General features: G+C 44.8%; 3 protein-coding genes across 4 annotated transcripts in view; 1 reads left to right on the top strand and 2 right to left on the bottom strand.

Annotated features, from left to right (window-relative positions):
* Positions 1–77: 77 nt before the first annotated feature.
* Positions 78–3867, bottom strand: mos (MOS proto-oncogene, serine/threonine kinase). Its single transcript, XM_026179100.2, has one exon. It carries the CDS (start codon positions 1445–1447, stop codon positions 440–442), a length of 1008 nt encoding a protein of 335 aa, XP_026034885.1. The 5' UTR covers positions 1448–3867; the 3' UTR covers positions 78–439.
* Positions 2375–16811, bottom strand: plag1 (pleiomorphic adenoma gene 1). Its single transcript, XM_026180777.2, has 3 exons — positions 16474–16811; positions 10455–10811; positions 2375–10262 (listed from the first exon to the last, which is right to left on the bottom strand). The coding sequence occupies exons 2-3, from the start codon at positions 10700–10702 to the stop codon at positions 9077–9079; spliced, it is 1434 nt and encodes a 477-aa protein (XP_026036562.2). The 5' UTR covers positions 10703–10811; positions 16474–16811; the 3' UTR covers positions 2375–9076.
* Positions 16811–17739, top strand: part of arhgef4 (Rho guanine nucleotide exchange factor (GEF) 4) — a 115950-nt gene continuing 115021 nt past the window's right edge. For both annotated transcript variants that reach the window (XM_026180768.2, XM_080306275.1), the window contains exon 1: positions 16811–17116. The gene's annotated coding sequence lies outside the window, so the exon portion shown is untranslated. The remainder of the gene's footprint in view (positions 17117–17739) is intronic.

Consider the following 17739-nt stretch of genomic DNA (forward strand, 5'->3'; position numbering starts at 1 on the left):
TGTGTTTAGTGCTGCTACACAATATTTGAAATGTAAACAAACTGCTGCCCTCTAATGATGTGAACTCCAGACAAACGTGGCATAAAAAAGAATTTTAATGAAACCCATCACACCCAAATATCACGTTTCACACACATTTAAGAAACATTTGGAAACTGTCACAGATGGATCAGGACGCCTGGGAGGAAACGGTGTCCTGGTCCCACAGGACCGACCTGACAGCAGCACGAACAGCTGAGAGGAGAATAAACCAGCTCATTTTAATGCTACAGTCTGAGGACTATCACACTTATTATTTGCACAGTAGAAACATGTAGTCATAGACGCCCAGCGTTTCCTCAGCTTTGACCTGGCCTAGCGCACAGTGCTCGTTTCCTGGAGCTGAACATATTCGAACCCACAGCTGTCCACACACCCGTGCGCAGCTTCGGAGATCAAATCAGGTCTGTGGCTGCAGCTGCTCCAGGGACGACAGCAGCTCCTGGGCGCTGGGTCTGCAGGGGGGCGTTCCGTTCCAGCAGCGGCTCAGCAGAGCCCGAAACAGCCGCCCCGGCTCCGACCGGAACACCTGGTGGTCCTGAACAGGAGGCCGCAGATTGTGAGCCACCACCGCGTAGATGACGTGCTCCCTGTCGCCGGTGTAGGGCGGCTCTCTGGTGAGAAGCTGCCACAGAGTGATGCCGAAAGAAAAGATGTCCGCTTTAGGAGTCACCCTCTCGCCTCTGAGCAGCTCTGGGGCTCTGTGCGTGTACGTGCCACCCACGAGAGGCTGGTGGCTCGCGGCGCTGACCTCACAGCCAGGGTCCAGTTTGAGAGAACAGCCGAAGTCTGCGATTTTGCACACGTCCTCGCTGGTCAGCAGCACGTTAGCTGGTTTAATGTCCAGATGCACGACGCCGTGGGAGTGGAGAAACCTCAGGCCGTGAACGATGTCCGACGAGTACCTGACGCACCTGTGCTGTCCCAGCGGCTCCGTGCCACCGTAAATGACCTGCTGGAGGTTCCTTCTGCCCACGAACTCCATCAGTATTACCCCGATGCTGCCTTCGTCTCCACACTGTGGCGGGACGCAGGTGGTGGCAGCTATTACGCGCACTATGTTGGCGTGGCGCAGGTGCGCCGCGTTCAGCTCGGCCCAGAAGCTCTGCTGGGACGCCAGCTTGTTCTTGGTGGACCTGTTGACCTTCTTCACCGCCACGGTCTCTCCGAAGTACTCCGCCTGGTCGACCGAGCCGAAGCCTCCCGAGCCCACGGGCTGCACGGAGCGCAGCTGCTTCCAGTGGATAACCGAGGACCAAAGCCGAGTGGCGATTCGGCCATGGAGCCGCTGAGCGGGCACTTGTAAGGTGGAGCCGTGCTTAGTCAGCGGGCTGCTGCAGGGCCCCGTGTCCAGAAAGGGGCAGAAGTCTTTGGGCAGCAGGCGGGTCAGCGGGATGGGAGACGGCATGGCACGCTGTGCACCATACTGCTCTGTAAGCCGAACAGCTACTCTGCGCTCAGCTCAGGCTTTTACGCGCTCCGCACTGCCGCCTGCTGTTCTGGAGGACGTAATGCTTCTGTTTGGGGTCACTGAGTTCATGCCGATGGTTCACCTCAGTTTACTCTATACAACAGAGCAGAGCCGGGTAAAAGGACGGCTTTGTGTGAACAACATCTGGGATAGTGAGCATAATAACATCTACGGTCATATATACGACTCGGCGAGCCGTGTGAGCTGGTAATGTGTGCGCAGTGTTTAAAGCTGCGGATGGGGAGCCCTGCCTGAACAGTCAGGGTGGACTGAGTGTGAGGCTGGGGGAGGGTGCTCCACCGAGGAGCGTGGAGCTCACAGCCTGTCTGTTTCACTCTCTCCGACTTTTCCAGCACGCAAAAACAGATGCTCACTTTCTAACAGCCTGCTCACTGGTAACAAAGGAAAACATGGAGCTGTACATTACTGTGTTTTAATGCAAGCTACTGGAACCAGTCTGATGCGAGCTTCAGTGTACCAGGTATCATTTTCATGGGTCAGAGAGATTTTTCATGTTGTAAGGAAGCGTAACTCTCCAAAAGTTGATTCTGTTCATCTGGATGCTTTCAGTAGGAGAAACGTGTCGTCATCATCAGGTGACGTCTTCAGTCTCAGCTGACTGCAGGTTTCCCCAATGGTATAAACAGCACATTTACATAATGACTGAAACCACTGAATGGGCTGGGAGGTCAGTTCATCATAATTATGCAAATTCTCATGACCATTGATCAACAACCACTGATCAAGACCTGTTTGTAAGGTTGGGGAAACCTGCAGTCTGCGTGTCAGTAACACTGTGTGTCACTGTGTGTTACTGTAACAAAGTTCTCAGAGTGACAGGTTGAAAACAGACGAGCTGGATTCTTCTGTTTGATTTCTTTTATTACATTGAATAAAACATCGGAGTTGTCAACTGCAGCTCTTCTATTATAGCAGCAACATATGTGAATGAAATCAGGTTATTCTGCCAGGCAATAAATAATCTGCTTCTTTGGATGATGTCAAAGCTGCAGCATTAACATTTATTTTACACAACCTATAAACACACACAGACAAGTGTGAGCTGTATATGTATTTGTGTGTTTAGGTGATACTTTGCCTATAAAAATACAACAGTAGTTTGTAAGATAAATGTAAAAGTAAAAAAAAGTAAAATATGAAGAACATTAAGAATTTGCAACGAGTCGATCATCGTCACAGGATGCTGTTTTTAAATGTGGCTGGATGCAGCTCACTGCTATCAGTTTCCCAGCATCAGCGTAACCTCCCAACACAACTCAGTCTGTGGACGCTCACACGCAGGTGAGTGCGGGTGGGGGGCTATATTAAAGGCAAAGACTACAAAAGTCACAGTACAAGAAAATATATGAAGCTATAAAGTACGACTAGGCACACACATGCCAACTGTTCAGCTACACGGGATACTTTGTACAAACGATACATCTGAAGAGATAGTGAGGAGGTCTGTAGCACCTTAAGGAGCTTTAGAAGTGTGTTAGCAGCTTGATCCAATACCAAAATATATTGCAGTGTTTTTTCATAACATTCAATAAAGTTCACTGGTACCATTGAAGCTTATAAAGAAGTTTGAATTGGTCTGTGCCTCTCATTGAAGAGCATCTCCTGCCTCAGCACGTGCCAGGACCACGCACACACATGCATGCGTGCACACACACACACGCTAAAATACTTGTAATCAGCTTTGATCCACTGTTATTGCTTCTCTGTACCTGGAATCTGTCGTACAGTCCATAAGAGTTTTACATCACATAGTTGCAGCTTTCAGACAGAGACCACGAGGAAATCAAGTAATGTACCACACCGAGGTGTAAAAATGACAGAAGAGGACACACTCATGGAGTTATTGGACACATCTTATTTTTGGAACATCTAAACACTCTGTGACACAGTGATATTGTTAAGTAGCTTCGTTTCAGCTTCACCACGGTACACTGTGACGTAAAGCAGCGTACGAACGGTCAAAGGAGACAATTAAGTCAAAGCTGCAAAGCAAGAGGCCTCAATGAGAAACACAGAGCAATTGTGCAAGTAAAGCAAAAATGACACTTTATAGGAAAAACACTGTCAAAAATTGTACCTGCAAAAATAAAACATTTATATTGTATTTACATGTTATTGTTCTCTAAAAGAGCTAAATATAGAATCTATACATTTGTAATAAAAGACTCGATGCTGCAGGAAATAAACGCATCCCATTTACAAAAAGTGCTAATAAAAAAGAGCGGCTTGCTAACATCTCTTGTAAAACCACAAACATTCACAAGATCCAAAGAGCAAACTTCCATAAAGGTTGGGAACATTCAGAACTCAGCTCCACGTTTCACACGACCTACAGAAATATGGTTTCCACTGGTGTTCATCTCTGCTCACTCACAAAGGAGACGGGCACTTTCTGTCATTATTCTCAGAATTCTGGAGCTCAAAGAAGAACAGTGAGGTAAATTATAACACTATTGGGTTATACGGGCATCAGGCGAGTCACCACACGTGTGTGGAAATGCTAACCTATGTGGTGGAAGGGAAGTGACGACTCAATTTCTGTGAAATTCACATTTTCTGTAGAGTGCGCAGCCCAGTAGCTCTTCAAAGGGATCAGGTGTCCAGACAGGTTCACTGGATGAAATGAGATTTGTTTATGGCTGTCAGCCCCCTGCAGGCAGGGCATGCACACAGCTACACGGAGTCAAACCATACAAGAACGTGCTGACGCTATCGCACTAAATCCCATCTATTCACCTTCAGGGCAGGTGTGGCTGACGCTCGTGGAAGTGGTGAAAGCAACAAACATGAAGCAGACTTGTCTGTGCTGTCACTGCTTGATACCAGAGTTTAAAAAAGACTCCAACCAAACGAAAAACAATTCATATCCAGCTACAAGAAATATGAAACCACATATTTATACCTTCTCATTTACAACAGAAGCCACAGTGCTGAGCATGAACCATCGTTACTGACCTTGGAAACAGCAGTTTAAACAAGACTCAACGCTTGTTTAGTAGATTCTGTGTGGGAACACTTTCCCATCTGTCAGTTTGCTGTGGCCCATCAACCAAACTTTGGTGACAGAGTAACATACGAGCTAATACAGTTTGGATATGTCAATTTAGTCCAGGGCACAAATACACAGGCATTACTCAAATACATACATTTCCCCCCATTAATCAGAAACATGTCCATGAAGAAGAAATCTTCATTCAAATGAAAAAACCTCAGAGAAACTCAAAAGCACGTCAAAGTGACGAACCCTAACCCCACAGCGTTTCTCTGTCTACACATCACCACTCTAACTGGAACCAGTACGCCATGGGGTGTACGGTGCTTCCTTCATACTGGACACAAACATGGAGCGCACTGCCAGCTATGTTCCACGCCATCAATGCATTCATGCAGATGGAGAGAAAATGTGTTCGTGAACATCTTTGAATCGACTCCATACTCAGTTATGTACAAAACTCAGAAATCCAACCGAGAGCATCGTCTTTGGGACTTCACGTCCAGGAAATGAAGATGACGCCTGCGGCCTGTATGTCTGCAGCCAGCAGATCTACAGTTTCAGTCACACTTGAATGATTCCTGAATGAAATCAAGAATTACAGATGAATACGCCCGGCCACTTAGGTCTGCCAGCAGCACGAGTTCATGTTGTCACGTAGTTACTGTGTGGACTACAGTCCGACACCGTGATGCTTCAAAGTGTGACTACAAGCTGGCACAAGGTGAGCTCTTATCCATTTGTCAAGATCTTTAACCTCCTAAGACCCGAACTCTTCCACGGCAGCATTTTTAATTTCTCTTTGATATTTGATTGGGACCCAATGAATGTAAAAACAAAGAATTACCAGATTTTTTTTTTTCCTTATTCTTGTTTTTAAGAAAAATAAGAGCCACACATGAGGATATTCGTTTAACATTTTGATAGAACAGTAGCAGCATAATGTCCTCGTAAAAGGATATCAGGCCCTTGTAGAGCAAAATTGAGTATTTTGGTCTAAATAACCCAAAATGTGATGTCCACATATGTGGACGCAGGTCCTAGGAGGTTAAGCATCTTTCACTCCAAAGGTCAAGAGAACCAACAGCTAACATGGACGACGATGCATCAGCGGTGTCTGATTTTTATGACTGGAACACTTGTTGTTCAGCTGAGATCTGATGCTATCCTGAACCATGTCACGAGAACCAGCCGATTTAGGCAGCTGGAGCTGAGGCAGAGTGGAGCTCCCACTCACTGCCTGCTGCTTCTGACCGAGCATCAGCCACATCAGCCCGCTCTGTGAGAAGTCATCCTTTTGATCAAAGAATTTAAAGAAACCACATTTCAATAAAAAACCATTCAAAATCGTTATAATTAAAGATCCAAAAACACTCCATGTATTAACATCTACCAATTTGACTTTCTTTGTCCAGGATTTGAGGTTTCTACATAAATGAAAAGCACTGTGTGGATGAACTGTGACGATCTGTGAGCTGTGAATCCTTTCATTTGAACGATCATACAGGAGCAGAACTGTTTCAGTCTAACATGCTGCACACAGGTTTTCACCTCAGAGGCAGGTTTTAGGACTAAATGTCAAAGAAGTGGTTTCATCTGTAAAGACCAATTAAGCACTGCAGTAAGATGTTTCCTTATAAACAGGATTTCAGTTATTTTCACACACTGTCACACAGCTACGTCTCCCGGGAAGTTGTTTTAGTGCTCAGATCTTCATAGATGTAGTCAGCAGAGACTAATGTACGACTAGTGTCTGACCATCAAACTGATCTATTTGTCAGCTGTAGTTGATGCTGGCTTTGCACAACACTGAAACGTTCCCTTCAAGTCACACTTCACAACTTAAGAAAATGCTCAACAGCCTTTTTAAAAATGGACGACAGCCAGGATGTGACAAAGTAACCAGTAAAAACCAAAAAGCCTTCATGTCACAGTTGTGTTTAGCTCTTTGTTCAGAGATCACAAAGCCTGTTTGCTTGGTTAACATTTTAAATGACTGAATTGGACCTTATTATTCGTAAGATATGAACGTCAGTCAAAGGGAAAAACATTAGAAGTGATGCCTGCAGTTTGATGGTTCATCAATGGTAACATTTGAAACTCCCAGCATTTCTGTGTTGAATACCCAACATGTGGTCTGATCTCTCTGTATGTCATGATCATCAATCAGTCATGTTGTAGGGCTTAACATGTTCACCTACACATGAAACTGGTTTGAGACTGGGAGAAACCCAGTCTCTGGTGGTCCAACCTTGCACAGTGGCCGTCCCAGATAAATGTGGGTGCAGTGTGACATTAGTGCCAAATGAAACATGTGGGTCCATCTGCTGTGGCAGCCCCTGAAAGAAGCAAGCAGCTGAAAATACTTTATGACACATTCTCACAGTTTAGGGCCGTTTTGCCTCCTCAGGTCTTAGATACCAGATACCGAGGAAACATGGGTCACTTAAACTTCACAGCCTAGAGTCAGGTTAGTCTGTGCAAAAGACAACAGGAACTACAGTAGCAACTGAAGGGACAGCGGCAGCATCCAGGAAGCTCCACTGGGGTCCCACTGTCACTATGACCAATTGTGAAACTATTTTTCTACCACTCAATAGTCTGTTTTTGAGCCCAACTCAGCAGCACAGACCCTGACAGAGAGGGTGGGCGACACGTGGATGGGACTGTGTCACTGTTGGTCATTTTCTGATAACACTTTCTGGTGTTACTGGACTGTCAGTGTGGAAACTGTGATCAGACCACAGATTACAGGTAACCAATGCAGAAACTCTGGTAAGTCCACAGGCCCGACTTCCAAACACTGAGCAGGTTATGAGGGTTCATTCCCAGTTATTCTAGATGCGCCTACAGAGCTTCGTAGCAGTGACGTGATGAGTGAAGCTGACTGATGATGAATTTGGTGTCAGTAGAACAGCTGATAACACTTACGATGCAAAGAAACTGATGGATGTGCTTTCAGCAGCCAGAGGCACGCTGGCTAATTTACTCTGAAACTGTGAGAAAGAAATGTTTGCTTTAAAAAGAAGAAGGAGGTACTGCTGTGAACTGCAGGCAACACTGAATGATACAGTTAATGGAAACTTTGGTGGACAACTGTAATACTGCTGCTCAGTAACTTTGTGTATAATAGTGTGAATGAACCACCACTTTAATGGATCCATCAACAACATGTTTGTACTGTTCTGTCAACTTCCTGTCTGAGCTCTGCGAGCAAGCTGTGCTCCAGTAAGACTGCACATGCTTCCCACCTTCCAATAGTAAGCTCAGGAGCAGTTGGAACTACAGACAGTATAAAAGGTGGACACGATGTGACAGAGGGGCAGGTCTGACAGTGAAGCCACGCGTTCATTGGCTAACAACTTGTGAATCACACGTCTTTAGCCAATGAGCTTATCACAGATAATCCTTTTAAACACAATACTGTCATTTTTTAATTCAATGCAACCTGGAATGAGTAACTGAGCATATAAAACCCAGCAGGAAGTCTTTACAGATGTCACGTGACAGAGATTCAGGGTCTCCACGTCTATAGGACCAGAACACAGTTACAGTTTATTTCTATGGCACCTGTCAGGACAAACATCACACAGTGATGCCAGATCATAGAAACAGAAGTTCACCAAACACAAAGCTAGTTTTTTGAAAGAGAGCAGAGATCAAGAGCTCAGAGGACGTTACTGCAAACACAGCTCTCACCATCTGTTGGTCATTTAAGATGCAGGTTTAAGGCACTTCTGCACTGGCTTCAGGTTTCAGACCTGGAGTCCATGTTTTATCCTGCCTATGGCTGAAACTGGGCAATCCCACACGCTGAGCACATGGTCTTACTACTGACAGTGCAAATGTATGACACAGTAAAGCACCTGGCTGCTCACTCGAGTACAGTCAAAAAAGAAAAGTTCAGTTCTACGACCCATCATGGCTCCCAAAAACCTCCTGTTATACTTTGGCTCCTAAACAGAAACCCTCAAAACTACGGATGCTCTTTAAATCTTATCACATATAACGATCTTTGAAGACCAGAAATCCAAAGTGCTATATGAAGAACTGTACGCATGTATAACAAAGTCAATCAAGTGTCTGAGTCGTAACACTTATCCATGTGAATCATCTCAGTGTCAGCTCTGTTCATGCTGTTATGCAAAGCAGCCCTTTAATGTTTGCATCAAGCTTATTAATGAGCTACAGAGAGAATGGTTTGAGTCTGAGCACGGCTGCTTCACGTGGTAACCAGCATGCATCTGAAGTCTCAGGATTTTATTCATTTCTTTTTTAAACTGCCCGAGGCAAAAAAAACAAGACTCTAAAAGAGAATAACTTACATTTGGCCCAAAACAAACCCTCATCATCAGACAGCTGACCTGGCTGTGTGGTGCGAGTGTGCTGCTGTCAGTGCTGTGTCTCCTGTCAGGTTAGTGTCTGCTGGTATCATGAATGGACAGATGTGCCAATTTCTTCAGTCACTTGCATCTTGTATGGCGTTTAATATGGGCATGCAGCTCTACATGTGTGTCAGTGTTTGTGAGTGGCATGTGCCGGATGTACTGGGGTCACTGAAAAGCTTGGTGGAAGCGGGGCAGTGTGGTTGGAGTGCTCAGGTTGGATATGAAGGAGGAGGAGAGCCCCTGAAGTGGACTCTCAGCAGCCTCTGAGCCCGTGGCAGCCTGAGAGGGCAGCTGAACTAGAGATGCAGGCTCTTCATTGGGTAGAAAAGTGACACCCTGCCCCCCACTGCCCCCTACCTGATTGTACGGAGGCCCGTTGAGCGGCAGGAAGTTGAAAAGCTGTGAAAAATCCATTAGAGAGGAAGATAAGGCCAAAGAGTCACCTGCAGGTGCTGCTACTGATGTGGACATTTTGGACAGGGACATCTCCTCATTGGCTTCCTCCAGCACACCCACTTCAGGAACCAACTCAAGTTTGGAGGAGGAGAGTTGGGCTTCTTGGGCTTCAGAGGCAGAGGATGGCATACTGCTCTGCAGCTCCATCAGGTAGGTCTCCAGGTCTCCCTTAAGATTCTGCTCCCGCTCCTGTGAGGACACGGCGTATGAGGTAAAGTTGGAGCCCAGTGGGTACTTTAAAGAAAAGGGATGTGTGGGACTGGAGAAGGGCTCGGTGTCGAGGACGGGGCCTGTGTACACGTTCAGCTGGTGCAGTCTTGGCGTCAGCATTCCCGGGAGCTCCCCCTTTACGCTCCCAGACGCCAAGTCGTAGACGACGGGCTCCAGCGAATCGCCTGGCTCAGTTTTAACCCTCAGCAGTTCCCGAGCGTGGCTCTTTTTCATGTGACGCGTCAGATGGTCCTTCCTTCCAAAACGCTGGGCGCAGTACTGACAGAGGAAGTCTTTGCGTCCGGTGTGCACTACCATGTGCCGTCGCACGTCTTTACGGGTGTAAAACCGCCGCTCGCAATGCTCGCAACGATGTTTTTTCTCCTTGGTCCCACCGGAGGACTTGCCAGCATGTGTTTTGAGGTGTTCCAGAAGAACCCCAGTGCTGGGGAATGGCTGCAGGCACACTTGGCAGGTGAGGTCTCCACTGTTGGCAGCATGGAGGGCAAGGTGGCGTTTGAAACCCAGCTTCGTGTTGTAGCTCTTGCCACACTCTTGACAAGTGAATGCCTCCTTGTGTGGATCGTGAGTATGTAGGTGATTCTTTAAGTGATCCTTACGGTGGAACATTTTCTCACAGTATGAACACTTGTGGTTTTTTTCTGGCGAGTGAGTTGCCATATGCCTTGGAACACAGACACATTCTATGAGCACTCACAATTGTTGCAATCATGTTTAAAGTAGGCATGCTTTACACATAAACACAACAAACTAGAATTCAACACATCAATCTGACCACTACACAACATTACGTTACCAAAAGTGCAAAGAGAAAGCAACATGTTGCAGCCTGTTATGTACTGCTGCTTGTCTGTACCGTAGCAGCTTGTATTTGGAGACGAAAGCCTTGGTGCATTCAGGGTGGGAGCAGCGGTAGGGTCTTTCTCCTGTGTGAGAGTATGAGTGCACCTTCAACTTCTCCAGACTGTTGAAAGCCTTCTGACACTCCTGACAAGGGAAATTCTTCTTCAGCTTGCCTTCTGCTCTCTTGCGCCTCCCCAGAGGTACTGCAAGCTTGGCTTTGTCCAGGACTTGGTCACGGTGGCCCTGGGTTCCCGTGGCCATGGCACCCTAAGGCTGACCAGCTACATGGACCGATGCACGGCGCCGGACTAGTACTGATGTGATTATTCTGTCCAGTTTTATGTGTTCAGCACTGCCTGGACACAGGGGTCTGTGAGAGAGGGAGAGAAAGGGCAGAAATATCGTCAGAGCTTCGGTATAGGACAAGGCTGTAACACGGCAGGAGCGCCAATAACGACCTGCAGTGAAAATACATCAACATAGAAACGGGATAACTCCTGCAAATGATGTCAAACTGGTGACTAATAAGCACAACACACTCATCCTGCAAAATACTGGTGAAAGATGCACCCAGCTCTCACCCTATGGCAGCTGGAATAGACTCCAGGCCCCAGGAACCCTCAACTGGATAATTGGACCCTCTTCCTGTCCCCCGAATCAGAAACCATGACCAGTTTAGATTGGTAGCCCCTTCTGAACTGAAAACATGGGTGCAAATTGAATTTCTTTTGGATTTGCGCGAAAGTCTTACATACCGTCTCAAATGTATACAATGGACTACTCGTGATAATTGGCTCATTTAAAATAAGTGGTTTCCATGTCCAAACCGTACTTTTATGTATAGTGCAAATATTTTCACTAAGGTTGAGGTAGATGTTAGGGAAAGCCATCCCAGAAGCTGAGTGTTGGCCCACTTTAGCTATTCTAAAAGAAATTCTGATGAGCCAATCGTCTCCAAGCTGCTGGTTTGAGGTGAAGCTGAAATTTGTCTTTATTATTCCATCGTATGAGCTCAGTGTTCTTGGGTCTGAAAGCCTTACTTCTCCAAACATACGTCATCGTCGCGGCCAAATACCCCATTTGGCTTGTCCATATGGGGAACTGGAAATTTCAACTCGGGCTGAAGACGGTGATTTTGGAGCACAAGCTTCTTTTTTGTTGCCATGGAGTTCCATCAGTTTCCAGTTCATGGCAGGTTTGGTGGTTGGTGGTTCCTGTGTTCTTCCTGAACTTCCCAACCAATTTCCTCTCATCTTAAAGTGATAGTTGGGGTCTTCTTCCAGACGACATACAGAATAATTTGCACTGATATAATATTGTTAGAATGGTGAAGATTTAGGAATATGCAGCTGTTTAGATATGGCTCCAAGAGACCTTCCCAACACGTGTAATTCTTCTCCTTAGATGTTGACTGAGCTCCTTGGACAGTACTGGTCAGTCGAGTCCTTTATGCTGGCAAAGGGACACGACCTGTCACACCATCACTAACATCAAGTTCTGGGCCTGATGGGTTCTGTCGACCCATCAGCAGGGATGCAAATCCAAAACAAATTCAAACGTGTGCACTCAGTTCTTGCTTGTTAAAGCCATCAAAGATGTGTGCTGTACAATCATGTCTTTGTAAGTGCACAGAAACCTCTGACCACAAAATCATTTATTTAAATATTTTTGTAGGTCATGTAGAAAAGAACCACCCCAGTGGGCAGCCCTTTCATTGGCCACAGTGGCACCAGATGGCTGAGCTGTGATCAATAATTTAACTATAATTAGATCTAATAATTGTTTTATTTGGGAAAAAACAACCAGTGGACCTGAAGCCTGGCAAAGTGGAAAACTGTCTCATGGTTTGACTCATCTGTATTTTTAATTCTTTTGTGTCCTACGGGCTAAAGAGGAGTCAGACCATTGGTCTTTTTAACTAGTGCAGAGTTTAGCAGTCATGATGTGAAGGGGAATTAGTGACATGGCAAGAGAAACTTTCATACACGTCTTTTTCAGGGAAAGCTTTGTTTGTTATACCAAGATAATCGAACTGAACCGTCTGTCAGACTTGTCTCCCTGCAGTCCAGGTATTTAAATCATATCAACAGCGTCTGAAGCGAGCAGCAGCTGAAATCCTACGTTAGACAAAAATGGGCCAACATTTCGATTTAATCACAGGTGATGTAACACACAGGGAACATGGTCTTATCCAACCTTACAGAAATATATATAGACCGATCTAATAATGCTAATAACGTGACACACATGCATGTGTACTTTGTCATTTAAAAGAATGTAACATAAAACAAAGATGTGGTTATTTTAGTTTATTTGCTTACATTTCTTTAAACAGAGAAAGGTCTTATTTCTGTGTGCAGGGTCCACCAGCTAAGCCCTGTACATGAAGCTGTCCTGCTGCTGATGCGGTGAGGTGCACTGAATCCTTCAGGATCAGTAGCTAACACCGACAGCCCTTCTCTTTCTAATTACACAATCTCACACACCATTACTTTCCCCAGTTAACCAACTTGCTGGAATCTACAAAAAAGAAATAAAATCTCCTTAGTGTGAAATCTTTAACTGTGTATTTCAAACTATTAAAAATAAAAACTATTCTGTTGGACATTCTATTCAAATTCTATTCTAAATTAGTTTTCAAACACAGACAAATCGTTCCACAGACGATGCCATCTCTCATCTCCTCCACACATCACTCACTCACTTGGACACTAGAAGGGGGAATTATGTTAAAATGCTCTTCATAGACTACAGCTCTGCATTTAACACCATAATTCCCTCCACACTCACCACCAAGCTGGAGCATCTGGGACTCAGCTCATCTATGTGTCAGTGGATCTCCAACTTCCTAACTGGCAGACCACAGGCAGTAAGGATGGGCGGACATGTCTCAGCCTCCACCACTCTCAGCACTGGAGCCCCCCAGGGGTGTGTTCTGAGCCCCCTGCTGTACTCTTTGTACACATATGACTGTGTGGCCACTACCAGCTCCACCACCATCATCAAGTTTGCTGACGACACCGTCGTGGTGGGCCTGATCTCTGATAACAACGAGACGGCCTACCTGAAGGAGATTAGGAATCTGGAGAACTGGTGCCAGAGGAACAACCTCCTTCTAAACGTCAGTAAGACAAAGGAGCTGATAGTGGACTTCAGCACTAAGCAGGAGAGGAACTACCAGACCCCCGTCATCAACGAGTGCCCAGTGGAGAGAGTGGACAGCTTCAAATACCTCGGAGTTCACATCACGCAGGACCTGTCATGGTCCTGTCACATCAACACCGTGGTGAAAAAGGCCCGACAGCGTCTCTACCACCTCAGACGCTTGAGAGACTTCCAACTGCCCTCCAAGGTGCTCAGGAACTTTTACTCGTGCACCATAGAGAGCATCCTGGCGGGAAACATCTTAACCTGGTTCGGGAACAGCACCATGCAGGACAGACGAGCTCTACAGAGGGTTGTGCGGTCAGCTGAGCGCACCATCCGCTCCGAGCTCCCTGACCTGCACTCAATCTACAGCAGGCGGTGCTGGACCAAGGCCAGGAAGATCGTGAAGGACCTCAGCCATCCCAACAACAGACTGTTCTCTCTGCTGAGGTCAGGAAAGCGATTCCGCTCCCTGAAGACCAACACAGAGAGACTGAGGAGGAGCTTCTTCCCGCAGGCGATACGGTCTCTCAATCACACCACCACACAGTACTGACCCACACATATGGTTCTTACACACACACTGGACTTTCTGGACTTTGGTTTTGCACAACACTGGTCACTATATTCTTCATTTCCAGTTAATACTTGTACAGCTGCTGTTATTGTGTATATATTTATTTATATTTAGATTTCTTCATACATTCTTATATAGTTCTATATTGTGTATTTTGTTGTACAGTTATTTTATTTTCAACTTTAATTTATATATTTTATCTTATTCTTTCCCAGTTAAATTTACCCCTCATTCTAATTTGTGTTGTACAGTTATTTCATTTTTAACCTTAATTTATATTTTATTCCTTCCTAGTTAAATTTACCCTTTTTAATTTTTCATATTTATTTCCTATCTTATTCATAGCCTTTTCCTTTTTTGTTTTCTTTAGGTCACGAGCAGTTGTCCAAGCATTTCACTACATATCGTACTGTGTATGACTGTGTACGTGACAAATAAAATTTGAATTTGAATTTGACAAAGAGAAGAGTTGTTCAGTGCACACAAACAGATCACATCTTGCATTTTCATCCATTTTTGACCAAAGAAAAAATACAATTATTTTATGTCAAATTAAATGTTGCCTGATCTGCAAAGTAGTTCACGCAGCACCATGAAACCTTGACAATAAAAACACTGATGAATAAAGACACTGCATCACTCCTTGCACCGGATGATGGTTTGGGGCTGATACCTCTATAATTAAACACATTTAGAATTTCGTTTAACTTATGAGCTGAAAACATTCACTAAATGATTCCACATAACTACACAGTACATGCTCGGTTATTTTGTAATAATTAAGAATTAGCAGAAGAACTTTTAATGTTTACAAAAAAAAAAACAAAAACCATAAGAAAACATCAAAAAAGGGGAAAAAAAGGACATTTTTTATGTATAACTGTTTATTTTAGAGAAGTTACAAATGTATCTACTTAGTATCAGTATTCTTTAGCAACATGATTAATTGTTACTACGGTCACTACTTGTGCCTGTTTGGTAAAACTTTGAAGCATTGATTCATGTTTTAGTGAAAGTGTGGATAGATTCTTCTGTGCACAGTGTGCTTGAGTGTTCTGAAAGGTGCTTTCAAATAAAATGTATTATTGTTATCATTATTATTATTCTTCTTTAAGCAGCTCTTTGCTTTAATCTCTGAAGGTCTGAATGAATTTATACTCTTGGAATAATCTTTATTCTTCGAAGCAAAAGGAAACTAAATGTGTCTCATTCCAACAAAGAACTCTTCATCTGTAAAAGAAAAACAAATGAAATCGTTTCCGTCTGATCAGAAAGAATAAAGCGCTTTAAACTTGGTGAATTGTACAGAAACAAGCAGAAAGTTACTTTTTGGCTGATTTAGGATCCGGTTATACCCGCATTTAAATTCTCAGAATTTCCCTAAACTTTGATCAGTTCCTAATGTGATGAAGCGGGTTGGACAGCTGTGTCTCTGCAGTCTCTTTAAGCAGCACATCGGAACTACGGGCGGGTTCAAAGCAAGCGTCGCAGAAGCTTTAATGTATGTGAGACAGGTACAGACAGACTGGCTGCTGATTGGACAGCACCGAACAAGTCTGTGGAAGCTTCACGTTTAAGGCACCGTAGCCTGACATATGACCGGCTGTGCACGGCGGAACAGCGACAGGCACACATTTCATTAACAGCCCACGAAGTGTGAACCTGCCACACAAATCACACCGAGCCACGGTAACTTTAAAGACACTGTGCTGGGTCGCTCGGCGCTGCCGCATTAGTTCTCCCTCCATTTTCTACTTTATCGACAAGAAACGGAGCCGCTTGTTTCGGGACGCGAGCTTCTGTGTCACACTGATCAATAGCGCGGAGGGGAAACGCCATACAGTACACGGCCGCAGACAAAATGTCAGTGCGGCCGCTGCGGCTTTGCGAGGAGATGCTTGAACCGACACGAATGTTGACACTGCGTGCGCTAAAGTCAAGTCCGCGCGGAGGAAAATGAACATTATTCCTCAGCGCGCCTGTTCGTGACGGGGCTCACGGCACTGCCATTGTTATTATATTAGAAAAATAAACCAAGTGTTCAACTTTCCTCAAGTATCCTTCACACCACCGCTTCGTGGGATCTTTAATATTCGTGAACACGCACCGTCACACTAATATCAGCAGTGACACCGCTGATTTGACATTTCTCAGTCCTTGTGCCCTGCCTTAGTTTTCTCTGTGGTCCAAAGCTGGGTACTGATTAACACTAACTTTTCCCCCAGCTCACCCCGCTCATAATTTAAATAACCCCGATATTTTAATTGAAGAACTGAGTAACCGTTTCCTTATTTTGCACCAGACTTACCCCGGACGCTTTATCATCCTTTCTGTTGAGTTTTTCTTCACTTTCAACTATTTTCCGAATTTTTAATAATTTTTTTCTCATATTTTTTGCGAGACGCGGCGGGCCTGAAAATTGTTTGCTTTCTCCTCTTTCGAGCAGCCATTGTGTATGCGCTGCGATGCAACCGAACTTGGAGTTAGTCACACCCATTTAAAGTTCCGACAAGGCGCTTTTTGATTTGTGAAAGGCGCTGTCGTTTTCACTTTAGTGTCGCTCACATTGTCTGTAAATAAAACTCAAAAACTGGACTCGCCGTTAATCCCCGAAACTTCTTTTCGCCCCTGTTTTGCAAGGATACGAAACCTAACAGTTAGGGTCGGAATCCTATTGGCTCGCTGGATTATCTTTCTACGTTGCAGGTTTTTACAGCGTCTATTGGCTCATATTGACGTCAGTCCTCGGTGACGTCGCGGTGCAGTAACCAGAGGCGGCGGTAAGGTGACAGAAGGTTGCGTTATCAGTTAGCTTGGTGTTGCTCGGAGTCTAGCCTGGTTGTGTGTTTGCTAAAGCTGGCTCGTCTTCACTGCAGTGGATGTTAGCTGCTTGCACAGCTCGCTAGGCTAACGCCGGGTTCTACAAGGCACGTTGTAACATTCAGGCAATGGTGAGTATTCCACTCACATTCAGCTGCTGCAAAGTTTCTGCACCGTTTGGAGACATTAAAGAAGCTTTCGCTTGATACGATATAGAAACGTGCTGGGGGAGGACGCTCAGCTGCACCCACCGTCGTTAGGAAATCTGCTAATTAAATAACAAGTGCTCTTTTTAACGCTTCCGATCTCCAGGAATCATTAAAACAGTGTGTGAAAGAACTGCCTTTTAATTCGGCATGTATTTCAAACTACACACATTTTTTTATTTCACTCATTTGTTTAATCCTAAGAAAAACTGTAAACATGATATAAAAGTCTCCAAACTGATCACAACTTAATCTTTGATATCCTCAAGTTGTAAATCGACCTGTGGCATAAATAATGATGCGTTTCATCAAACTCGAGCTTCACAGTATAAACATTTTGGGGTGTGTATTACAGTAAAATGCACTGGAATGATTTCTTGGTGCACAAATAACCACAACCACGTGTCATGTCAATGTAACAATTGAAAGTGAGCTAATGTGTATTGATCTTTAAATGTTGTCCACAATAACAGTCCAGTGTTGATATAGTACCTCTGAAATGCCTGGTTCACTGCAAGACAAACGTCCATCATACATCACAATGTCTG

The sequence above is a fragment of the Astatotilapia calliptera genome, chromosome 9 (assembly GCF_964374335.1).
Source record: "Astatotilapia calliptera chromosome 9, fAstCal68.1, whole genome shotgun sequence".
Lineage (NCBI taxonomy): Eukaryota > Metazoa > Chordata > Actinopteri > Cichliformes > Cichlidae > Astatotilapia > Astatotilapia calliptera.